This window comes from Callorhinchus milii, unplaced genomic scaffold (assembly GCF_018977255.1).
Source record: "Callorhinchus milii isolate IMCB2004 unplaced genomic scaffold, IMCB_Cmil_1.0 Scaffold4, whole genome shotgun sequence".
Classification (NCBI taxonomy): domain Eukaryota; kingdom Metazoa; phylum Chordata; class Chondrichthyes; order Chimaeriformes; family Callorhinchidae; genus Callorhinchus; species Callorhinchus milii.
In genome coordinates this window covers 53,335,190-53,362,061 of record NW_024704745.1, presented here as the reverse complement: position 1 = coordinate 53,362,061, position 26,872 = coordinate 53,335,190, and the positions used below count along the sequence as shown (strand labels likewise).

At 42.2% G+C, this 26,872-nt stretch overlaps 1 protein-coding gene across 1 annotated transcript in view; it reads right to left on the bottom strand.

Moving 5' to 3' along the window:
• The window catches only part of zmp:0000001236 (mastermind-like protein 2), a 226,838-nt gene extending 200,379 nt beyond the window's left edge, over positions 1-26,459 (bottom strand). The window contains exon 1 of the mRNA XM_007901941.2: positions 26,040-26,459. Coding sequence (XP_007900132.2) covers positions 26,040-26,417 — 378 coding nt within the window. The 5' untranslated portion in view covers positions 26,418-26,459. The remainder of the gene's footprint in view (positions 1-26,039) is intronic.
• Between the last annotated feature and the right edge of the window lie 413 nt (positions 26,460-26,872).

Genomic DNA, 26,872 nt, shown 5'->3' with positions numbered 1-26,872 from the left:
CACACACAAATACACAACTCCACTGACCACTGACTATATATGGCTGTCGAATCCAATCCATGGAATTTTCACAAAACCAAGCCTATTTAACCCTCCGCAATGGGCAAGTTTTCCAATATCACTCCCCTGGGGCCCTGCACACAGTGAGCCTTTCCATCATTGTTAACATCAAGGAAATACAAACCCCTCTCAATAGAATGCAGGAATGAGACTGCACTTTACAATGATCTGATTTGATTCTGCTGTTGGTTAGGAAGATGACACAACAAAGTGACTCACTAACCACCTGTTAATTTATACTATTCACCTACAAAATTCACAGTCACTACACTTCACAGTGTATCCTGTTAGTCGACCTCCTGACATAAAAAGCACTTTATCAAACGTAAGGATTATACCATTATAATACACTGAGTCAGTGTGAGGCAGATCCGAGCAAATGCACCCATCTCTAGTTTCAGTCATGGAAACACTAACCTCTATGACTTTTATGATACTGTATTAGGTTCTACACTGATCTGAAGACCATCAAGTCCCATTGATAATCCTAATAATCCTTACATTGGTATAGCTCCTCTCACATTTGGAGGACATCCAAAGCACTTCACAGAATATACTGTGGGGTTTGTGGGCAAATGCGCAGGTCATTTTGTGCATAGTAATGTCTCACAAAACAGTCATGAAGTGAAAGATCAAATTTATCTGAGGGATCGTTGACCAGGACACTGGTAGTGCCTTGGGATATTTGAAATCCACCTGAACAAGCAAATGGAACATTGGCTTTGTCTCAAATTAACCACGTAAAGGCCTCATTGTCAGTTCACTGTCAGTCAGCAGGTTGGGTAGAGGAACAAGAGCATCTTCTTTTAGGGGAGGGGTGAAAGGCGGTATCACCTTAGTGTGTCAGCTGGAATGTAAGACTGTGGTAAACGGTGGAAGTAAAGGTTCAATCAACTCCACTCACCATGAGATAGTTGCTAGCAGCTCCCTTCAGCTCAGCTTGTAGATGTCACAAGTGCACAATGTGAGCGCTCCTCACCGCCAATTACTGCACTACAAGTGCTTTCAGAGCAATCCCTTTTCCCAGCCTCCAAACAGATTTGAAGGCTAACAAATCAGACCGTGACTGATACGACTGAAGGGCTGAATTTCTTATGCAGTTGTCCTACTATATTTTCGGTTACAGGTTAGTGCTCCCCCAGCTTTGAACTAAATCACACACTTTACATTGGTACAAATTGGTGAGCTTCTTACCAAATTCCATGACCAATGTTATGTGCAGCACATTTGTAAGGAAATGATCTGCTACTGACATGTCAATTGCTGCTGCTGTCTGCCCAACATAAATCAATACATAACATTCACATTTCGCCCACAAAATACAGTCAATCCACTTTAAGGCAAAACCTTTCATTAGGTAAAAAGGAAAAATAATCTTATACATTTTATAAATTACACAGGCTTTAAACGCCTAATAGGGTGCCTCAAGCGCACAGTCTGTTGTAAAAATATAGGAGTTTTACCCGCACTTTCTACCCAGCACAGCGTGTATTAGCCTATAATCCCAATGCCAGGAATAAAGGAAATAATTTGTGCCTGGGAAGAAGCAAGCATAGCAATTGTTACGGTTAGCATTATTTTTAAAACAAAAGGATGAAATTGGAGGCTTCATAGATCTCTATGGCTTAGTAAGTTAAGTACAGAGTCATCTAGGCCTCTCCCCCTGACATCAGTGCCCAAACACTTTATATCAAAAGGAAATTCATCATTTTTTTTATTACATATTGATCAATACCAGGTATCAGCCTCACTCAGTTGGTTATACTGGTAACACTCTCACCTTTGAGTCAGAAGGCTGTGGCCCTACATCGGGACTCTTGAGTTTACAGTCTAGGCTTTATTGATCAATATCAGATTTTAAAAAATGAATGTTCTTTTGATATAAAGTGTTTGGGCATGGTCAGAAGAATGGGTGTTTCATAATATTAATCCTTGCATTTGGTACAACGCCTTTCACACAGGGTGGATGTCTCAAAGCGCTTTACAGAATTTATTGTGAAGTGGAGTGGCTGTGTATCTGTGTGGGCGAACATGGCAGCCCAATTGCGCACAGCAATATCCCACAAGCAGCCATGAAACAAATAATCAAGTTTATTTTGGGGGGATTGTTGGCCAGGATAGTTTTAGGAGAGTGCTGCATTGATGGGATTATTGGCCAGGATAATGCAGTATTGGGAGACATGGCACTATTTGAAAAGAGAAGGGAGTTTCTCCCGGTGTCTTGGCCAACAATCTTCCATGTAACATTGGTCATTCACTTCATGGCTGTTTGTGGAACATTGTTGTGCATAAATTAGTGGTCGCATTTACCTACAGAAATACACAGTCACTGTTCTTTACAATAAATCATGTGAAGTGCTTTGAGACATCCTACCAATGTTACCTATATGAACCAATTATATCAAATGCAAGGATCACCAGTGGAATATTGCCTATTGCTTTGTGGACTGGCATCCATAATGTTGCATACAATTCAATAAAGAAGCTACTGATCAGACTATGTGTGGACAACCCAATTGCCAACTATGACTCTTGACCTGAGTACTCTTGACCTGATGGTGTGCTCAGTGTCACATGATGTGATCTACGAAACCAAAGCAGCACTTTATATTTTCTGCATTCCTTTTCGTACATTGTTCTATTCAGGCTCAATGTGAAGGAGGGAATTGCCAAGGGTTACCCGTGAATGAGTAAAATTGCAAGTTATCTTTTAAAAAAACAGGACACTTTTTATGTCTACTTTAGCTATTTTGAACACTTTGTTTCTTTAAAATAATATCCCATTTTACCACAATAGGAATTTCACCAAGTAACCTTTACAACATCGCCGCTAATATTCATCATTATGGATACAAGCAAAATTAATGATTAAAACTGCAGAGAATCTTGATGAAAGACGGAGACTTTGCAGTTAGCTCATTAGGAACTATTAAACGGTTGCTATTAAATCAATTTGTGATGGTATCCACACAGAAATCTGCAATAGGCAGATACAGGTATAAGACTTTCTTGGAACACACCAACAGATTCAATAATTTGTCCTTAGGTGATGGATTAGCTTCATTCAGGTAAACTCTTTCTGGACTGAAAAGCTACTGGAACAACAACAGCTTGCATTTATATAGCACCCTTCACTTTCACCCACAAAATATACAATCAATTCACTTTACAATATATTCTGTGAAGCGCTTTGAGACGTCTCAAAGACTTGATAAGGTGCTATATCAAATGCAAGGATTATTATTATTATTCACGCCGGACAGCATCTCGGAACAACATTAGGACAAATACTTCAATGGGAACAAGGTTGAAACAAGGTGCAAAAGAGAAGTTTTAATTCAAAAACAGCACCTGGCTGACATGGGTATTGCATTTGCTGTGTTGGTTTGTAATATTGCTGAAATAATAATGCAGTCACTGCAGTCAGTTGATAACTAAAGACACTGATTGGTTCACCACATCCTATCTCCCCTCCCCCACATCCCATGTTGAATTAATGCATTGCAGGTTGCAATCTTATTCTGAATCAGTTATTCTACCTTTAACAAAGGCATCGCCACATAAAATTGGTTGATCACTTCAAAGCTATATTTGGAATCCAAATTGGCTGTTGCATTTAGCGACAAAATGCACAGTCGCTGCACTTTTCAGTACAACCTGCTTTGAGACATCCTCCTGACCTGAAAGTCACTATATCAAATTCAAGGATTATTAATATATCTCAGGGCAGAATGGAAAGTTTTGTGACAGTGAGGTGTTCACAAGAAAAAACTCCTTCTTCTACCCCTTCCACTGTCCTTCTGTGAGGCAACAAAAAAAACGAAAAGAGGAGAAACATAACCAGCAAACAAATCCCTGACTTACATCAACTTTCAGCCATACAATCAGATGTACTTATGACTGATGGTTATCAATCTTATTCCCAAAGAACCTTTGTAGTTCAAGGCAATCCTACAAACACACCAATACTTGGTACCTATTTGGTAGTTTGGAGCAAGGCTCAACATCAGGACCAAACTGCAAAAAACATCAATTTAATCTGTTTATTTGCACTCATGCACAAACTGTAATGCGATCCTGAAAGGTTATCTGCAGGTGACATTTCCCATCCCTTTCCAGACAATAATGCTCCCGATAAGATGTATAGTAATTGAAGACTAACACAAAGAAAAAAATACAAACCAGAGCACAGCGAAGAGTGAAACATGGTAGCAGCACAGGCAATCGCACATCAATAATTCAGTGCAATGGTCTCTCACTAACCTGTCAGTCAGTGCCATTCACTCAGGTAGTTACTGCAAAATGCAAATGGTAGTTCCAATTACATTAATATTCCTCAAATGATTTGTTCCTGATCTCAAGGAGGGGAAATAGGCTGCTGGAGAACACACCAGCAGGAGAAACTCCCTTCGAATAGTGCAGTGGGATCTTTAACGTTCACCCGAACAGGCAGATGGGACCTCAGTTTAATGTTTCATATCTGAACAGTGGCACATCTGACAAAGGAGCACTCTCCCAGGACACGACACCCATTGGAGTGTCATCTTAGACTGTGAGCTCAAAGTTGTGATGTGAACCCGCAATCTTCTGACTCAGAAGCAAGAGGGCTACCCACTAAGCCAGGCTTAGTCATTAACAACCACCTACAATACTTTTCATTGACTGTTAATATTTAAAAACATCTAAGTTTGCCCACAGTTAAACCAATCCACAGATTTTGAAGATGAACTATTAACCCAACTTATGTATTCCCATTGTGGAGTCCTGTAGCTCAGTGGGTTAGAGCACTCGCTTTGCAAGTGAGAGACCTGAGTTCAATTCCAGGCAGGGCGAAACCTTGGGCAAGTTTCCTTACTCCACACACCTACTAATAATCCCTCCAAAACCAAAAACAATAATAAATTGGCCATTTTCAATCTACGACTGTTTGTGGGACATTGCTGTGCGCAATTGGCTGCCGCATTCGCCCACAAATATACAGTCAATTCACTTTACAGTGTGTTCTGTGAAGCGCTTTGGGACATCCTCTCGACGTGAAAAGCGCTATATCAAATGCAAGGATTATTATTATTATTGTGAATTTATGGTGGTGTGAGGCTACACTGAATTGTTAGAAAATTTGTTTTCTATTTGCTGCCCATCCATTCTTGCCCTGCCTCTCCTGGAGACAATGACTTGTTGGAGTTGAGGTGAGTCCAAAGGAGTTGGCAAACCTCCAGTACCTCTTCAAGAAGTCCTTCGCCACAGAGCCTAGATGGTGAATCACAGACATCGTCAACCTGTCCCTCTCCTCTGGCTCTATTCCCATTCCCTTAAAAACTGCCACCATCACTCCCACCTTAAAAAAACCCTCCTTTGATGCGTCGCAGCTATCAAGCTCCGGCCCATCTCCAACCTCCCCTTCCTATCCAAGGTCCTGGAACGAGTTGTCGCCTCCCAGCTGCGCTCTTTCCTCTCCAACCATTCACTATTCGAACCCCTTCAATCGGGTTTCCGTACTGCCCATAGCACAGAAACTGCCCTGGTCAAGGTCACCAATGACATCCTGACCATCTGTGACCAGGGCTCCCTCTGCCTCCTCGTCCTCCTCGACCTATCGGCAGCATTCGATACGGTCGACCATGCTATCCTACTCCACCGCTTGTCCTCCCACCTCAACCTTCAAGGCCCTGTCCTTGAGTGGTTTAGGTCGTACCTCTCCCACCGTCTTCACTTTGTCTCCACAAATGGTTTTTCCTCCGGCCCCCGCACTGTCTCGTGCGGTGTCCCTCAAGGCTCTGTCCTCGGTCCCCTCCTCTTCACCCTCTACATGCTCCCCCTTGGTGACATCATCCGCAGACATGGGGTTAACTTCCACATGTATGCGGATGACACCCAACTCTACCTTTCCTCCTCTACCCTCAACTCCACGACCACCGATGTCCTGACAGCCTGCCTGTCCGACATCGAGTCCTGGACGAGAGATAACTTTCTCCAGCTCAACGTGCGCAAAACTGAGGCCCTCCTGATTGGCTCGCGTCAGCGCCTCCGCACCTCAGGCGCTGACAGCATCAGCATCCAAGGCTGCACTCTCTACCTCTCAAAGCCAGTCAGGAACCTCGGGGTTCCTTTCTCCCCCATATCCGCGCCACAACTGGCACCGCCTTCCATCACCTGCGGAATGTCGCCAGACTACGGCACTACCTCACCCCTCACGCTGCTGAAACTCTGGTCCACGCCTTTATCACCTCAAGGCTGGACTATGGGAACTCTCTCCTCGCCGGCCTTCCCGCCACCTCCCTCCACAAGCTGCAGGTCATTCAGAACTCTGCAGCTCGTGTACTGTCCCGCACCAGGCTTCGCGACCACATCACTCCCACCCTCGCTCGCCTCCACTGGCTCCCCATCCCCCAGAGGATCGAATTCAAGATCCTCACCTACAAGGCCATTCACGGCCTTGCTCCCTCCTACCTCTCCGACCTACTATCCCCCTACCTACCTGCCCGTACCCTCCGTTCCTCTGGCTCCGGTCTGCTCCACATCCCCCGCCCCAACCGCCCTACTATCGGTGGCCGGGCCTTCAGCCTCTCAGCCCCGAGGCTCTGGAACTCTATCCCCCAGTGCCTTCGCCGCCTCCTCCCTTTCCTCCTTCAAGGCCGGTCTCAAGACCTTTCTCTTTGACCGTGCCTTCAGCTCCCCTCTCGACTCTCTACCCCCTCCTCGCTCCCTCCCTTCCCTCCCCTCACCCTGACCATTTCCCCCTTGCTCAGGTCCTGACCCAACTGTACAGCGCCTTGGGACGTCCTCCCGACGTGAAAGGCGCTAAATAAATCGAATCTTGTTGTTGTTGTTGGAATGCTGGCAAGCTATCAACCATTAAGGGCATCACTATATAAATGCAATTTGTGGCTGTTGTTATTGCTATTCCTTTGAGCACTGATGGCTAACTGGGTGTCAGGCTGGTTCAGTCGGAAGCATGTTCACCTCTAATTCAGATGGTTGTGGGTTTAAACCCCATGTTGGGACTTTGAGCTGACAATCCAAGCTGTCACTTCAGTGCAACATCTGGGGGAAAGCTACATTGTCAGAGATGCTTTCCTTCAGGTGGGACACCTCTGTTCTTTGAATTTTCTACGGCTAGCTATTCAGATGGCTGGTAAAAGTAATAATAGTAATAATCCTTTCATTTGATATAGCATTTTATCACATCATTCAGGCATCTCAAAGCATTTCACAGAATATATTGTAAAGTGAATTGATTGTATATTTTATAGACAAGAGGTGGCAGCCAATTGTGCACAGCAATGTCCCACAAACAGTCATGGATTGAATGAACAATTTTTGGGGGGAGGGATTACTATCCCTGGAAAGTGATCCACCAATCGACTATCCACCGGTTCCTACTTACTGCTAGGTAAACAGAGGCATGTGTAGTAAGGAAACTTGCCTAAGGTTTCACCCTGCCCTGGAAATGAACCTGGGTCTTCTTGCATGTGAGGCGAGCACACTAACCACTGTGCTATGGGACTCCACAAAGGCTTTCCATGGAAGCAGGAGATAAGAGGTTAAATGTTAAATTTGAGACATGTGCATTCATTTTTCGCATTAAATGTAATATAACTAAAACCTGCACTTACACAGCTCCTTTCACATGGGATGAAAATCTTGAAATTTTTCACAACGACAATAGGGATCTCTACATAATGAGAACCAGTGCATAAATGCAATGCACCATCCTTCCAGCCTCAAGTTAGCTGGAGAAACAAGATATGACAGGAAGCTAACTATCATACAGCACACAGTACTGGCTGGGAAATGGGGTCAGGCTGCAGGTGAGAAGAAACATGCTTCCACACACAAATACAGAAAATCATAAGTAGTTTTGAAATTAGATGTGTGGTGCTTTTAAATCTACTGAGGTCAGAGTTCTTTAGTGGTGACACTGGATATTTTACTGGTGCTGATATAATGTTTCGCCAAACGCTGTGTGTGCAGAGGAGGAATTCCAGCTGGGGTCATCAGTTACACGCCCCATCACTGCTGTGTGCAGAGAGGAGGCTTTACCTGCAGATGACCAGTCAGGGGCTGGACTCCATTCATTATTCAGTTCTACACTTTCCCCTGGTAACTAGACATTATTACTAATCGTAATTATTAATAATTGTAAATAATAATTAATAATAATATTTGTCATCATCCTCCTTGCATTTGATAGAGTGCTTACTGGACTTACTGTTAAGTGAAGTGAATGTGTATTTTGTAGGCGAGTGCAGCAACCAATTTGCAGCAATGTCCTATCAACAGTCATGAAGCGATGATCAATTTTATTAAACAATGCCCCGTCTGCTGTACCCAAAGTGGCAGTCCCCGTCTTAGTGGCAGCATACCAATCTCCTCTGATATTCGCATGTCCAAAGCATTTGCCATGTCAGGGTAGTCATCAAAGTGACATTATAAACTTTAGAGAAAACTGCAACGCTCAGCTTTATAGACCCAGTTTCACCTGGCTACACACAATGAAATTCACTCCCGATACCACAAGATATGCCCGAGAGGGACAGCTGCAGACTTGGGCCACTGGGTAATCTGGCAGTTTGTCCAGCATATGGTGATGTGCATCGATTTCTCTGGATACTGCAGCAGTTCTGCCCATTAAACTGGAGTCAGCAAAGTCGGAATACAGCCAGACCTAGGGATCCAACCCGAGGCAGTGCAGCAGTGACGTTGCCAAAAACAACCCACTATTTATATGATGTTATTCTACCAATTATCCACTGACGACGATGCCTGTTCAAAACCACAGCACCAGTACGTTAATCATGCAATGGATCTGGTTCAGCATAAGAGCAATAATAATAACAATGCATGTATGTTCAGGTGGATGTTAAAGATCTCATGGCACTATTTGAAAAGACAAGGGAGTTTTCACTGGTGTCGTGGCCAACAAATCCCCCTAATAAAAAAATGGTCACCCACCCCATGGGGTTTTGTGGGACATTGCCACCTGCAAATTAAATGCTGTGTTTCACCTGCAAAATACAGTCAATCCACTTTAGAGTATATCCTGTGAAGTGAATTTGAGACTTCTCCATGACATGATAAGACGCTAAATCAAATGCAAGGATTATTATTATAATCCTTGCCTTAACATAGCATTTATAATGGCGCAAACTTAAGTGCAGTGACTGCTTAGACAAATGCACACAGCAATAAAATGATTGACCAATTTTATCAGGATTGTTGGCCAGAAGATCAGGAGAAATTCCATTCTTTTTGAAAATAGTGCCACATTATGTTTAACGCCACCTAAACAGGCAGAGAGGAGCTTCTGAAATGTCTGATCTGAAAGACACCATCTCCTATAATGCAGGATTCCCGAGCACTGCACTGAAGTGAAAGCTCAAACAGCAGGCTCAAGTATTGACCAGGTTCAAATCCAGAAACTTTAAACATAGAGAGGAAAGTGCTATCAACTGAACCAAGAGCAGCCAAATTTTTTTTACATCAAATTTAAAGCATAGGAGGCCATTTGGCCCATCGCGCCTCTATGTGGCTATTTGTTTAGTCCTGTTATCCTTCCTTTTCTGGCTCTATTGGGGTCCTGTAGCTCAGTGGTGAGAGCACTCGCTTCGCAAGCGAGAGACCTGGGTTCAATTCCAGCAGGGCGAAATGTTCTATACTCCACACGCCTTTGTTTACCTAGCAGTAAGTAGGAACACGGCTGTTAGTCGATTGGCAGATCGTTTTTCCGGGGGTAATAATTCCTCAAAATAAATAATAATAATAAATTGGTCACTTCAATCCACGACTGTTTGTGGGACACTGCTGTGCGCGATTGGCTGCCACGTTTCGCCCACAAAATACACAGTCAATTCACTTTACAGTACATTCTGTGAAGCGCTTTGAGACGCCTTGAAGACATGATTAAGGCACTATATGAAACGCAAGGATTATTATTTAATAAGAGTGAAAGGGGAAATGGCAGCCAGACTCTGTGGTTATTTATTTACCATTCCCATTCTTCCTCCACTTTTCATGTTAATCGTTCCATCCCTTTCTCTAGTTCCTGTTTGTACCACTCACCATTCTCTCCCTGGTGACAAGCTGGAGGTTGATCACAGACCTATGTCACCAGAGGCTGGTGCAGACCATCACCACCCTCCCCACCCCCCACCCCACACACACACACAAACACACACTGAAGGATTGTAAACAACATCATCCGTCGATGTTGACCCACCTATTTTCTTCTGAGACCTGCTGAGTATTAAACCATCAGCTTGGATTGGTCAGTCAAAAGTGCAGGTATTTAATAATAATAAAAATAAGGATAGTCCTTGCATTTTTTATAGTGCTTTTCATGTCTTCTAGACGTCTCAAAGCGCTTCACAGAATATACAGTAAAGTGAATTGACTGTGTATTTTGTGGGTGAAACGTGTCAGGGCAAAATTATTAATTAATGATTAATCTGGTATTAATAGTAATAGTTATAATAATAATCCTTGCATTTGATACACAACCTTCTCACATCATCAAGATATTTCAAAGCCCATCACGTGATTTTAACTGTAAAGTCTATGTAATGTGCATTTTGCAGGCGGAAGGGCCAGCCCATTTACGCAAAGCACTCAAATAGCCATGAAGTGAAGCATCAATCTGTTTGCCAGGGCACTGGGAGGAACTGCCTTCTCTTTTCAAATAGTGCCATGGGATCTTTAAAGTCCACAGCAGTTAGACGGGACCTCAGTTCAACATCTCATCTGAAAGACAGTATTTCTAACAATGCAGCACTCCCCCAATACAGCACTGATGTGGTGTCTAGGTGTCAGCCTAGACGAGCATCTCAAAGTCTTTTTCTGGGATCTCCAACTGTTTAATAGTGGATCACTAGGTCTGTTATTGGGAATGTTCTTATTGTAAACTTCATCAGATTTTATTTACAATCAACACCTACAACCTCCCACACCACCAAACTGAAACACATGCCGTCGACACTTTTGACTCTTTTTGGGCAATGAGCAGGTAAGAACTGGAAAGGGTTCAATGACGTGAACAGCCAGCTCTTGGACCAAAACAAATGAATCAGGCACAGCAACAGAGCAAAATAACCAAATATAATGATTGTAAAGGACCAGAAAAGACTATTGCAACCATCTGGCAGGTCCCAGTGGAAAAATATGATGTACTGTACAACAGCAACTCACATTTATTTAGTGCCTTCCACATAAAAGAACGTCTCAAAGCACTTATACACTGCTCTAGCTCTCACACCTCTCACTGGAACTCAACACCAAATAGCTATCAAATTCCCTTTTGAATTTGCAGACCCAATCTGTCTCCAATACTATAATAATGATACAAATAATGCTTGTATTTGGTCACGCCGGAAGCACGTCTCAAAACACTTCACAGGATTTACTGTGAAATGAAGTGACTGTGTATTTGCAGGAATTCTTTTAACCAGTGGGCTCAGCAAAATGGTGCATTTGCTTACATCACAGAGGCCTGTAATATCTATTCATTCCATGACAATCTGTGTCAACTCATGAAGCACAAGGCAGAGTTCTACCTCCCCTCCATGTAACCAAGAATAATTGTAAATTCTGCTCCAGAAATTTACGAATGAAACTATTCAAAATAGAATTTGTGTGGAAGGTGTCATTAAGGAACAGTAATACATTGCCCAGGAGGGAGTTAACAGCAGTAACATAACCTCAGGGGTTCACATGACTTGTTTGAAGTGTTGGAGCTTTGCTCTAATGGCTTTGTGTTGCTGGCTTGTATCTCCCTCCAAGCTATCCATTACTGTAGTCTATATGTCACACACTGCCCTCCACGCTGTGCTCCTTTGTGTCAAGGCAGCATATCTCAGAGATGGAGAGGAGTCCCGTGGAGCAACTCCACTTTGTTCATGTAGCCGCTGGTTGCTCTCGCCTCATGCAACACTCTGACAATTTAAACTTTAAGGAGCTCTTAGCTCCAGCAACAGTCTGAGTGTCTGGTGAAATTAAACACAGCATCAGGCCTAGGAAAGGGAGTATGTAGAACGTGAAACATTATTGTCCACCTTCTCACAACACACACAGGTATAGACAACGTAATAATAATAATCCTTGCATTTGATATACATTTGATTTTACATCTTCTCGACGTCTCAAAGCGCTTCACAGAATAGACTGTAAAGTGAATTGACCGTATATTTGTGGGCGAAACACGGCAGCCAATTGTGCACAGCAGTGTCCCACAAATAGTTGTGGATTGACAATGACCAATTTATTATTTTTTTTGATTTTGGAGGGACATAGAGGCACGCTCACACAGAGGCACACAAACAAACACATACTGCACACACATTACAGGCACACAGACACACACACAAACATGCACTGGATTATATATATAGGTACACATACACACAGATACATGCCTACACAGGCACGCGCCCATATATACACACACACAGGCACACATATAAAATTTTCAAATGCTGTACTGCAGTAAAGCTCATATCAACAAAACAACAACTTGCATTTCTATAACACCCTTCATGCAAGGCAGCTTGGCTCCCTTTTCGCAGGGCAGCTGGGCTCCCTTCACGCAGGGCAGCTGGGCTCCCTTCACGCAGGGCAGCTGGGCTCCCTTATCAGGGAGAGGGTGACGCAGCATTGCTCAGGGCAAGTGGAGAGAATTGAACAGTGCAGTCCAGCCTGTGCACCATCTCACACCTCCTAATAACCAGCTAAAAGAGGGCATTAGGCCATTTCCAACCCACCCCTCTTCTCCCACAGATACCCAATACCAGGGCATTCAGACTGATTGAAGAACAAAGATTTAAAAACACTATTTTATCCATTCATTTTTCCAGTGTATTTCTAAAGTATGATAAGACACACTATCACTTGTGAGTATGACATAATAAGACGCCTGCACGGAATGGTTTTACTTTATCAACGCAATCTGGTTAACAAGATGTGAAACAACTAATTAAGGAATAATAAACAAGCTTGTTATCTCCTTAAAGGAAGTTGTTCCAGAAACTCATAGGTTTATTGCACAGCTTCGTCCCAGGATACCTCTGGCTGCCACACTGTTGACACACTTACTCTTTTGCTTGCGTTTCCTCAGCTGCTTCCCTTGTATGTTACAGCAAAGCATGTAATTGCACGTGAAAATCCTTAACCAACATTGTGTAATTGCCAGTAAACAGAAAGCACATAAACAGTCTCTTATCACACAGCACTAGCATCATTTACAGCGAAAACTGCTTCACACACCAGCCACCTGTCTTCAGGTCACCAATCAGAGTGCCAGCCTGGCTGGTAGCTACTCTCTCCTCTGAGTCAGAGGGTCATGGATTCAAACCCCCACATCAGGACTTTGTTCTCATAGTCTAGGCTGACACTCCTATGCGGTACTGGGAGTGAGCTGCATTTTTGGAGGTATCATCCATCGGATGAGACGTTAAACTGAGGTCCTGTCGGCCTATTCAGGTGGGCTTTAAAGATCCAGTGTCACAATTCAAAAAGAGAAGGAAGTTTCTCCCGGCGTTCTCACCAACAATTCCCCAAATAAAATTGGTCAATCACTTCCTGGCTGTTTGTGGGACATTGCAGTGAGCAAATTGGCTTCTATGTTACCACAAAATACAGAGTCACTGCACTTCACAGTAAAATCCTGGGAGCACTTTGTTAGCGATGTGATAAGGCACTATATCAAATGCAAGCACATTGTTATTTTCATAATGTCAGTCACAGTGAACCAATAAAGCCTCTTCTTCCTCAAAGCTCAGTTAGGGACCACCTGTCTACGGGAGAGACCACCTGATCCCTCACCTTGTCATTTTGAACCGCTTCTACTGGATTATCATAATCATATTATTATAATCCAATTATTGTTTTATCCTAATTGAATTATACCAATTCATATTGTGATTCATCCAGTCTCAATATATCTTGATGTACTTTGATTTGGAATTCAAACCATCTTGGATTAATTTACACACATAATTAATAAAGAATTGCGTCGTCTTCACGATACACTGTTTCCTTTTGAAATACGCTGCTTGGCAGCATAACGAGCCTTTATTCTAATATGCAAACAAACTCCCAGCACATCCATTCACCTCGAGGAGGTGGGCATGGGGCTCGGTCATTAGCCCCGCAAAAACATTAGCATGTGAATAACCCTGACTAGCCAGATAATCCTTTAATCTCTTTGCAACATTTCTTCAATTCTGTCGGCCATGCTAATATCAGGGCCCCACTGGATCACAATTTCCCTTTCTTACCTTTGACCAGCAGTCACGGTTCACAACTGTCAAAGAGCATTTTTTTAAAAATGTAAGTGAAATGCATCAGCCTGGCTGGGGTAAAAGTGCAGAGCTGAGTATATGTACAAAGTCACCAAGATTCCACCACCGATCTCTATGGTGCTTGCAGTTTGATTCTGTTTCAGTCTTAAAAATTCCACAAAGATACAATGATACGCTGCTTATTGTATTTATACTAAATTTCAGGTGCTGGAGCAACCCTGTATTTAACAAGCTAACTTCTGTAACGCTCTGTCATTTGCCAACTTTTATTGCCAATCTTGGCTCTATATTAATCTCAGGGACACACACAATTGACACACTACTTCCTCATACAGCATGCATCACAGCAGTCATAAAACCAGTTCAATATCAAATAGATAGACTGATGTACACGTAGCATAACTCCCAATTTACCTAAGAGGGCTATCCTTGGCTCTGCCACCAACGGTCCCAAGCTCTGGCCAGGGGACTCGATCAAGAAAGAAGGTAACAGACAAGGAGGCTGACTTTAGTGTGGGAGAAAAGGCTTTAAATATCTGGTACAAAATCTCCTGTACGTCATCAAAAGAGACACTGAGTAAGGCTGCAGTTGGCCTTTGACTGGGGAATGGTAAGAAATTGCTGCAGCTCCACTGATGATATTGATAATATACATTTATTAAAGTGCCTATAGGTCAAAATTTAAAAGCACATTGATCCACTTCACAGTATATCCAGTGAAGCATGTTGAGATGTCTCAACGACGCGATAAGGATCTATATCAAATGCAAGGATTACTATCGTTATTAATGTTATCACATTGTTCCAGCTGTCACCCATGGTTGGCCATGAGTACCAAACAACAGATTGGTTATAACTTGAATGGGAATGAATGAAGAAATTGATCAAATTGTGCTTCAGTTGATGAACAAGACAAGCAAAAGCTACGGTCCAATTAGAGGCGCGTTGAATGCCTTGTTACAGGTGTCTGCATCTGTGTTTGAATAATTTACAACAGTCCACCCAACGCTTGGATCTATGCAAACGCCAGTGGCTTTCAATTCTTAGTATGACCTGCAATTTTTTTTACATTTAAAGTAGCACAGCATTCAGCCTTTTCTGCTTGGTGTGCACTCTTTATAAATTTACTTTGTTTGTAAATGAGACAAAAGGACTTTAAAATGGGAGAATTGTCAGGGGTCCAGATTGTCACTGCTGTTTGAAAGTGATTCAAACACTGACAATTAGTGATAAATCAAAATTCAATATTGATTGTTTTGAGCATTATATTAACAGATATTGCCACCCCATTGAGTAAATAGTATGGCAACAATCATGGAAAAAGAGACAAGCTGAGAGTGCTTCACAGGATTTTACTGTAAAGTGTAGTGGCTGTGTTTTGTAGACAAACTTGGCAGCTGGTGTGCATTCAGTAATATCCCTCAAACAGCAATGAAGTCTGGGACCAATTTTATCTGGGGCAATGTTGGCCAGGCCAACAATTTACCTATACACATATACATGCACACACACCAAGGCTTAGGAGCAAATATATACACAAAGAAATACAGTCATACTCATACATAAACAGATAATATCCAGGCTTGGGGGAATATATTTAGGCAAAGAAACTCAATAGTTGTGTGCACACACACACACACACACACAAGAGTAGACCAATGGAAAATTGGAGTCTCAAGGATGTGCAAGATAGGGAAAGGTGGAATACACTCTCACATCGGAAAAACTGTAAAAGCTGATATAAGGACCTCTGAATATCTAATTAATTATTTTGAAATAAAATAGAAAAAGGCTAATCTTGATCCATTCTAGGCCACAGTGTAAAACAGTGTTGTTTCAGTCAGTAAACTATTGTCCTCTTTATTACATAGACATTTTCAGAGTTATCAATATATTCCATACATGACAGACTCAATGAAAATCACTTTCCCTTCAAAAGTAATTTTTTTCTCTCTCGGAATAAGACTGCGATGGTATTTATCAGCAGTGATTGTACAGTGGATAAATATATTGTACAGAATTAAAAATATTTTTAAAAACTTTAAAGAAGAGGAAATGGTGGTTTTAAATATTCTCTTGATCTGAACAGTGAATGTGATTAGATTTGATGTTGTTTCGCGTAGTCCTGTTATTGGAGTTAGTAAAGCACAGGATAATATTTTGCAAAGCATAGTGCAACTGAACTGGCTTCCCAGAGTAGGAATGTAAATTTTAATAATCAGTTGCTCATAACTCTCTGATCTGGGGTCAGTTAGTGTTGTAAGCAAATTAGTTTTGTTTAAAAATTGACATATTTTTCTCTTTTGTTCGCTATTGAGAACTGGATAAACACCAGGGCAGTTAAAAAATCACTGCAGTATGCATAAAAGGTGATTAATATAAAGAGTGTGATTTGGTAAAACAGGCAACAGTGGCTCAGACTTGATAGGCTGAAAGAATTTCTCCAGTGCTCAAAATATTTCTATGTTAAGTTACGATAATAATAATAATCATTACATTTGATATAGCACCTTATCACATCTTCAAAGACGCCTCAAAGCTCTTCACACAATATACTGTAAAGTTTATATTTCTGTGGGTGCAAGTTGAATGGTGTTGCACACAGATGAAGCCAGCAGCTCAAAAACAATGGATCAAAGACTGTAACCATCAGGGGACGAAAGAGAACCACCACAATCTGCTGTCATGGATCACTTGCTTCTGAAGACAAGTATCAGACCATCCTCCGGGGAGGGTGAGGGTGAGGGGGGGAAGGTAAGTGGAGTCTCCTTGGAGCTTTCTGAGCAACTGCAGATTTCAGCAGCCAACAGCTCATCACCAACTTTTCAAGAAGCAATCCATCACCACATGGGGTTTGCTGGCCACAGCATAGATCTGCAATCCACCAAACACGGAGAGCTTATCGGTAAAGATCACCCTGCATTGTTCTGCTTTTCGCCAATGTCTCCAGATACATTTCATAACAAATGTCACCCTAACAACTCAGCCGATCCCTTCGCTCAGCAGCCACTGGACTGCTTCATGTCCTGCCCTACCCAACCCACCATCGGCAGCCAGACTTTTAGCCTATCTAACCCATTCTCTGGAACTCCATTCTCCGTGCTATATCAAATGCAAGGATGATATTAATACATTATTGTCCCTGAGTCCCTCTGACTTGACCCTTCCTCACCTGCTTCAAGGTCCGTCTCAAGACCTGTCTCATTGACCATAGTTCTGGTCATCTTTCCCCTCCCCACCCCCCTCGGCTGCCACTCCCACCCAGCTTTTGTGCCAAGCCATTATTGTTAAGCCCCTTGGGATGTTCTCCCTGAAGTGAAAAGTGCTAGAAAGGCACTAAATAAATGTAAATTTGTATTGTATTGAATAAATACACAGAAAGGAAAAGGCTTATCAAGGCCACTCCCAGGTCAATCTCCTCCTTTCTTCTCCCACCCGTACAATAAAATATACATTGATATAGTACCTTTCACATCGACTCAAAGCACCTAATATTCTAACTGCATCTCTCTCCTTTGGATGGCCACTCAGAGAAAGTGAAACTGAGACATAGAGAAACAGATTCAGTTCAGTTACTGCAAAACACTGAGATGATGTATTCTCAATAGACTGAAGCACAGTTTTTCCCATCTGAAGGAGTTCAAGCTACTGTAACCATTGCCTTTTGAAAGGAAGTGAGTGCCCTTAACCCCCATCTCCTAAAGACCATCCCTCCCCTGGACTCTATCACAAGATCCAAAGTGAACAGATTGGCCTTTAACATCTCACAATCACTTGGATCCTTCAAGGTCCTAAAACCCTTCTGTACAGTTTGTCTGACATGCTAAAACTCAACAGTCTAGAGTAACAATCCTTTTGTGTCTCTGGACCACGTGATAAGGCGCTATATCAAACGTAAGGAATGTTATTATAATGCACAAATACATGCTCACACAGGATTAAACTGAACTGTACGTCCATTGAACCTACACTCTCGTAAAATGATGGACACTACAATATACAACAACAACTTGCTTTTATATAACGCCCTTCACGTTGGATAACATCCTGGAGTGCTTAACAATAACAGAATCTGACCACAAGCTAGAAAGAGAGGGCAGTGACTGTAAGCACGATCAAAATGGAAGTCCTTTAAGCGGGATTTGAAAGTGGGGAGGAAGGGGCAAGGCAGAGGGATTGGGGGAAAGTTCCAGAGTTTCGGAGCATATACGTTTACACAGAGCCTTTAAATTACCTAACAGTGGGGCTAAAATGCAAATGCATTTACTGTTCGCCAACTGAAGTCTTTTGTGTTAATTGGGACTTAGAATCCGCAAATATTGGATTGCAGGTGATGAAATTGCGAATCCCAATACATTAAGTCCTGAAAGAAAGTCTGGGGAGAAAACTGGCTGAAAATGATGTGCTGCGGTTTGGTTGTTTTTCGAACTTCAGTAACTTGGGATTTGAGATTTGCTAACGGCGTTATTTGTAATTCGATACTGGAAGAAGCAGTAAGTGATCTAGTTTACAAATACCACATTCTAGACCCCACCCGCTGAGAAGGTGGGTACCCTTTGGAGCATCTTGTTAATCTGTCCTGAGATACCACCCCCACCCCCATATACAAATGGCTACACAACAACTGTTAACACATCTCCCATTTACCTCCTACCCCAACCCCCAACCACTGCCCCGTACCCAAAACAAATGCTGTGAATTCTTGTCAGAAGAGTTACAAGAGTATTGGTATGAATTATGCTGGTGTTGCTCTGAATACCCATTGTATTTATTTCATAGGTCTAACAGTATCAATATAGATATTGCACATGCCATTAATTATATAACTTGAACTCATGAAGCACCTTTCGCTAGTGTGAACATCTCAAAGCACTACCAGTGAGCAGTACAGCATTGTAATCTGGTAACTGCTTTAACTGCAGAACCCTGGGACCAGAGGCATTTAAGCAATTAAATAATTTCCATTGACATGAATGGAAAGATAATCGCAATCCCTCGGTACTAAGATTTCCATTTCTGTACTTGAACCGCTGTTTCTGAGGAATCTCAGGAAGACAGCCGAGAACACTGAGAGAATGAAGTGCTTTGTTTCCAAATTAATTTTATTACTGTGCCTTTCATCCCGCGAATTGGTGCAATCTGCCGTCCTGTTTGTCATATCTCTGGGGCTTTGGTTTGATTTAACCAGCAGCGCAACCAAACGGTGCGCAGATATGTAAATATAGGGGTGGGACCCATTGGAAGGGCAGAATGTTATCCAAATAAGCCATTCATGTTTATAAATGTATTCAATTAAGTGGGTTATGTTTGCAAAAGGAATAGCAGGGGGGAAATCAGGACGTAAGACTTCATGTATGATTAAGTGCTATGCAATTAAATGGGAGGTACGATTACTGATAAAGGTTTAATTACAACCCCTCCTCCTTGGGTTATTTGTATGTATTCCATTTCTATTCTGTTAGTATAAAAGATGAAATGAATCATGTAGCTTTTATAGCAGACAGTTTTATGATACAATACAATTTACATGAGACTTGAGGATGCCTCAAAGCGCATTACATGTTGGTTTGGGCACGCAAGCTGGGCTTGGGAGCCGATAGGGGTGGGGAGGAGACAGATGAATCAAAGTGTGGTCAGAAATAATATTCTCTCATAGCGTTTAGTGAAGTAAAACCCAATGGCAAATTACATGGTACAAAATAATATCTAGTTGTTAGCTTTTTTTTTGGGTGGGGGGATTCCTGTTGCCATAAATGTGAGGAATGCCATTGCTGAAGAAAGGGAACACTTTCTACTTTGTGTCCCTAGTGTCAACAGTGCCAACTCAGGTAAAGCCCCCTCGAGGCCAGACCTAACAATTGACACTCACTTAAACTGGCAATCACTGTACAAAAGTGACCCACTCTATTTTGTCATATGTCACTTTGTACATATACACAGCTTAACAGTTTTTTTTGTGTAGGTTTGCAATCCTTGTGATTCTTGCCAATCCTGGATGTTATTCATAACACTTTCCTGCTACAGACAGCTTTGCTCTGCTCCAACAATTTATAGAAACACAATCCCTGAAGAAAGCCCACTCCTCCGGCAGAGTGGTTTTCCCAGCTGCACATAGGTCACTCTGTGTGAGACGGTCACTAAGATTTTGATTGTGCGATCCTTAACAGGAACTGGACTGAAACTGCCCCGCCAATTCATTTCACACAGGAGTTTTACAGTGGCAGAGAGTTGCCATTTGTATGCTGTTTGTAATGCTGTTTGTAACACGCACCAGTCTACGTTATCTAATATTTAATTGTCAAACACAGATCTTCGTTGTGGATGGAAAGGAGGGGTAGGTCAATTGATTTTAATCAGGATGCATGAAATAAGTAGACTTTAGGGCCCAGTGAACATTCTGCAGAATCACATTGCAATCCCTCAGCTCGAGAGGCTTTTAAAAACCAACGGGTCAGAACAACACAAAACATTCATTATCTCCAGCAGCTCTCCAGCACTACAGTGCTGTATGTACAAATTCATTTCAACCTGCACCACAAGAGCTGCTTTCACCACCTTATTACATCTAAACCTATCTTTACACCTCAGGTTTTTTATTGAATCTCAGGTAAAGGGCTAAGACTCAAGGTTCACTTCATCACTAAGGTGGACAAGAGTAACAAAGAAACAAGGAAAGGTTAGGCAACGTGAAGTTTGAGATTTCAAAGCCTGTAGACTGTTGACCTTAAATTCCACCTAGTCTTATTATGCAAAATCATTTTGTCTTAACATTTAAGATCAGAGAGAATTATGGAATATTCCTGAATTGAATCTTAATTGCCCACAACACACACAGTCACACCATTTTACAGTATATAAGCGCATTTCAAACATCTCGATGACATGATAAAACACTAATACGAATGCAAGCATTAAATTACAATTTCATTTGGAAGCCATCGTTTTTTAGGAAACGAAGAAAAACGCTTTCTAAGTTAAGAATGAATTTAAGCATACAGTATTTCATATTTCTGCAGGGTCTTGCATTTTAATACAAAATAGTTTCACAGGCTAAGATGAGACTGGCATGAAGAATAATAATAATAATCCTTGCATTTTATAGAGTGCTTTTCACGTCTTCTAGAAGTCTCAAAGCGCTTCACAGAATATGCTATAAAGTGAATTGACTGTATATTTTGTGGGCAAAAATCAGCAGGCAATTGCGCACAGCAGTGTCCCACAAACAGTCGTGGATTGAAAATGACCAATTTATTATTTTTTTGTTTTTTGGAGGGATTATTATTAGGCGTGTGGAGTAAGGAAACTTGCCCAAGGTTTCGCCCTGCCTGAGGTATAATTGAAGGAGTTAAAGAATTACAGGTTCCCAGAGAAACAATGAGTTAGGATAGGAGACAGTGTACAGTAGTAAGTTTCGACTTCAACACAGCTTGGACAATGTGTGAGAAGGTGTATCTGAAGCTTTGGGGCAGCAAGAAAAAAAGTTTAGAGATGTTCCTACAAAGGTCTTTGTGAGATTCAGCCCCTCAGTTAGCTTGCAATGGGTGATCTTACAAACTGTCAAAGAAGCAAAGGCATTATTCACTTTTATGTTAACTGGCTTTGCTTCGAGCACCAATGAATTTGAACTTGGTGCTCTGAGACATCACCCCGCACAAAGGGCCCTATATAAATGCAAGTTGTTGCTGTTGTATTTGTGCACCACTCTAAAAGGAAGCAGCACTCACACTAAACTCTGAAAATGGCTTTGGAGAAACCATTTTTCCAAATTTTCGATTTAATTCTAAGAAATTACAAAGTAAGTACATTACACTAAGTACCAAACCCCTACCATTTTGGAAAATACTGCAGATTACATTAGAGTTCCTATTTTGATACACACTTGCTTTGGAAGATTTGAATCGTAGGATCAAACCAAAATGCTAGTTCTCAGGACATAATAAAATGTAATGACTTTTAGTATTATGCAGTTCCTTTTTTAAAAAAAAACTAGAAATTTGAAAATGTGGAAACTTTGAATCAAAGGTTCTGACCAACAAAAAGGTCTGCTGGACATGTTCCCTCTGCCTATGGCGATGCGGGTACGGTCTCATAGGCACCCACAGTCATATGGTGCCGTATTTTCTCACACAATTGTGAGCTTAGAGCAAGGGTCAGACGGGTGGAGTGGGGAGGGGAGGGGAAACGACACACCAAAGATGAGCCCAATCCTAGTCTCACCCAAAATCCACACACATGCACTTTGCAGCAGGGGACACGATCAGGAGCAGGAGTCTGCTTCCTTGCACAGGGTCACTAATGCCAATTGTAACACCCCAACTGATATCAACTAACTCACCACATGTCTTTAAAGAGACAGCAGCCTTTTGTATGCCTTGTACGATTGAGCACTTCAATTCTAATTCAAGACTGTTTCAAAATCAGTCAATACAACCGAATGGTACAGGATTTTTTTTGAACGATACTTTCTTCGACTAAAAAATGAATTGACTGGAACTTCCTTAATATTGTAATAAAGCCACACACAATTGTGAGAACCAGACTGTAAAGGCAACGACTGCTGTTTCAGATGTAGTTTCACCTAATCTTATAAGAAGGAAAGACACTTTATTTTGTTTACAAACATTCTCACAACAAGGTCTGGTGCAACCAGTTCTGGCATGAAAACCTCTTCCCACAGTGTGCCAATTGAGGCAATTTTCCCACAGCTAAAAGGTTACTTATTGGCATTGACTGCCTGGAGTAGCTACCGACCTATCTCCAGTGCGAGGAAGAATGTTAATTTAGTGAATGTTGGTGAAGAGACAGCTCCTAGCCATTACCCTTTCTATCAATCCATACTTTCCTTTCAAGCAATAAGCAAAGGCTGTCCATTTAAACATGCAACAATGTTTCTTGTAGGTGAACTTGAAAGGGATTCAAAATGATACAAGTGCTATCACAACAAAGGTTATGGTAACTATATATTACACTGAAGAGTTTGTTTACTGGCATTCCACTAGCAGAATGAAACACACACTGAATGACCGAGGATGTCATTTATCTCAGCTTCATTACCCTTTCAACTAGGTCGACCCATCTGCACGTGACCAGTTCACCTCTCATGGAACGGGAAGATTATTGAAAAGCAAATAGTTCCCTTCTTGAAGAAGGTCTGTTCCAGTCTTCTCTTTGTTACTGGAATAGCAGGTGAGTGATTCCCCTATGTCCTGCTTTTCGTTCTAATTTTTACCGAAGGCTTTCTTATGTAAACTGTTCATCTTATCTCCATGAGATAAATGGCTACTGAATGCAATCATTTCAGATCAATGTAGCTATAGAAACGCTACAACTACTGCATTTAAATTCTTTTTTCCCTGTGCATTTTTGGATTTCCCCAACTTATTGTTTCATGACTCATTCGTGCCGCATTATTTTCTTTGCAAAAAGAAATGTGAGTAAAACAATCATAGAAATAGATGTTTTAACTACTTTGTACAACTGATGCATGATGAAAAATGGGTGGCAGTGCTTTTAAGGCTGTAATTCAATCGCACAGTTATGATAATATTTAAATCTCTTCAAGTTCAGTGTTTATCTCACCAAAATTGCTGGACTAAAATACAGGTTCAGAACTTATAACTGATGAATGCAGGCATACACATATATAGGGGCACATGCATAAGTTGATGACAATTCCCTTTAGCACAAAACTATATCTGAAAGAGGAAACAATAACATACCAGCATCAACAATCTTAATGTTGCAGTCCTGAGGTAATGCTACAATCCAACTGACAGTATAGAAAGTCAATCAGGGTGGTCCTAGCTGGACAAGCAGCGGAAAAGCTTGCCAGACAGCAATATCTGTGCGCAATTGGCTGCTGCATTTCTCCCACAAATATATAATCAATTCACTTTTCAGTATATTCTGTGAAGCGCTTTGAGATGTCTCGAAGATGTGTTAAGGTGCTGTATCAAATACAAGGATTATTATTATCAATGGCATACTATGTGGATTTAGTTGGTTTGACTCCAGTATTACCCCCAATGCACAATCTGGGGTCTCCAAGCCTTGGCTCTTGCCAACCTGAGCCTAATATTTTCCAGAATCGGGTAAGCAGGAAGCGTCCCTCCAGGGAGAGAGAGCACATTCCATTCCAACAATCTATCTCTGGGATTTCCAGGTGTAGGTGGGATGCATGGATGTCAGACACCCGGCTGACCAAACCAAAAAATATATAAAGGTCTTGGTTGACTGAGAAACACCCTTTTCGCACGCACAGTGACAGACAGTTAAGGTTGAGATGCAGTCACCTTTGTGATCAAGAACAGTTCAGATAACAGTCTATCACCCATCAGAAACCACAGCCTACCAGCTCCCATCACTTCCATAACACCAATGCCAGATTTGAATTTGCTGAGTGCTATTTGTTTCCTCCACAAAGGAAAGCACCAGCGATTGTTATTCATAACCTCTGTCAAAATAACCAAACATACTTGAACCAAACAATTCTCATCCTTATGTGTCACTATTAACAACAACAAAATTACATTTGTAAAGCGCCTTCCACGCCGGGAGGATGTGAACTATCAAGCAGATCTATCAATAAGGTACATCTTATCATCCAGTTCTCAAGTTCTGACATAACACAAGTGCAAGTTATTTGTTGAATATCTGGAAGATGGGCATTAAGACATTACTTGCTGCGAGACACAGGCTCAGTGGAGTCGGGGGAAGTTTACCCAAAGCCCTTACCTTAAGATTGAGCCCTTTGCTCATATCATGGCTTATCTCATAAAATCTTAAAAAAAGGAGCCATTCATTCGTGACACGAGCGGAACTTTAAATAAATTAAAGGAAAGTGGTCATGGTTTGATCCTGTGGAAAATGCTGTGTTTTGCAAAGTTGGGGGCCATTTTTAACACTTCTAAAGCTTGTAAACTACCCTTTCTGTGTTGCACAAATCAATAACAGTTGTTATCTGAATGTAACTTAAAACCCATCGCTCGAAGTGACAGAACTGGAATTTTGTGAAACTGACTGAGAGGTGATCTGGATACAAGGGGTGGGGGTGGGGGGGGGGCAGTGCAGCTCTAATAAACTTCAAGGCACTTTTCAAAGTCTGATGCACTTTTACATTTATATATATATATATAAAAATTTATTTATACACTACAATTTATTTCTCCCTAGTAACATATATATATATAAATAATTGATCTCTCTCTGATTTTTTTTTTGGGGGGGGAACCCCCCCTCCCAAAAAAAGGAAACCAGGATCAAGACGAAAAGCAACAACGAAACGAACGAAGCCTTGGCGGGACCCCGCAAGAAATGTGGTCGCCTGTGTCGGCGATGAGATTTAAAAGGAGGACAAAGTGAGTTGAACGAGTGAGTGAGTGAGTGAGTGAGTGAGAGAGTGAGTGAATGAGTGAGTGAGAGAGTGAATGAGTGAGTGAGTGAATGAATGAGTGAGAGTGAATGAGTGAGAGAGAGAGTGAGAGAGTGAGTGAGAGAGTGAGTGAGTGAGTGAGTGAGTGAGTGAATGAGTGAGTGAGTGAGTGAGTGAGTGAGAGAGTGAGTGAGAGAGTGAGTGAGTGAGTGAATGAGTGAGTGAATGAGAGAGTGAGTGAATGAGAGAGTGAGTGAGTGAGTAAGAGAGTGAGTGAGAGAGTGAGTGAGTGAGTGAGTGAGCGAGAAGGGACTTACGGCGATCAGGGTCAGGTTCCTGTGCTCGCTGGTGGCGTTGGCTCCCGGCGTCTGGTCGCCGTCGCAGTTTTTGGTGGTCCGATTGCTCTCGTGTTGTTGTTGTTGTTGTTGCTGCTGTTGCTGCTGCTGCTGTTGTTGTTGTTGCTGCTGCTGCTGCTGTTGCTGTTTGGCTTTGGGAGGTTTCTTGCTGCGGGTTTCCAGGTACTTGTGGTGCAGGGCCAGCTTGTCTCTCCTCTCCTGCTCGATGCGCTGCGGCTGGTTCTGCTCGTAGCGGACCTGACACACTGCGTGGTGCCGGCGGCACAGCTCGATCCGCTGCCTCAGCCTCTCCACGATCGCGCTGTGCTTGGGGTTTGGGGGCATGTTGTAATCCCCCATCCTCGCCCCCCGGACACACGATCCTCACAAGTTTTTTTTTTTGGTGGGTATGGAGGGAGGGAGGGAGGGAGAGGGAGAGGGAAGGAGAGGGAGGGAAGGAGGGAGGGGGTTCACACACAATCGATTGCAAGTATTTTTACCCCTCTCACACTCTCACTCACTCACTCACACTCTCACTCACACACTCACAGAGAAAAGAATTCAAATAAAAATCACTTGGCGTTTCTCAGTACATCCCGACGTTTTGCTCCGAAGCCCATTTAAAAAAAAATCATTCTCTCTTTCTCTCTCACACTCTCTTTCTCTCTCTCTCTCTCTCGCTCGCTCACTCACTCACTCTCTCGCTCTCTCTCTCTCCTCTTATGGATCAAATAGTCTTTGCAAACGATCACGACGGTGACCCTCCGACTCCTTCAAACAGTCATCGATATCCACCGGTACTTTCTCCTCTCCTT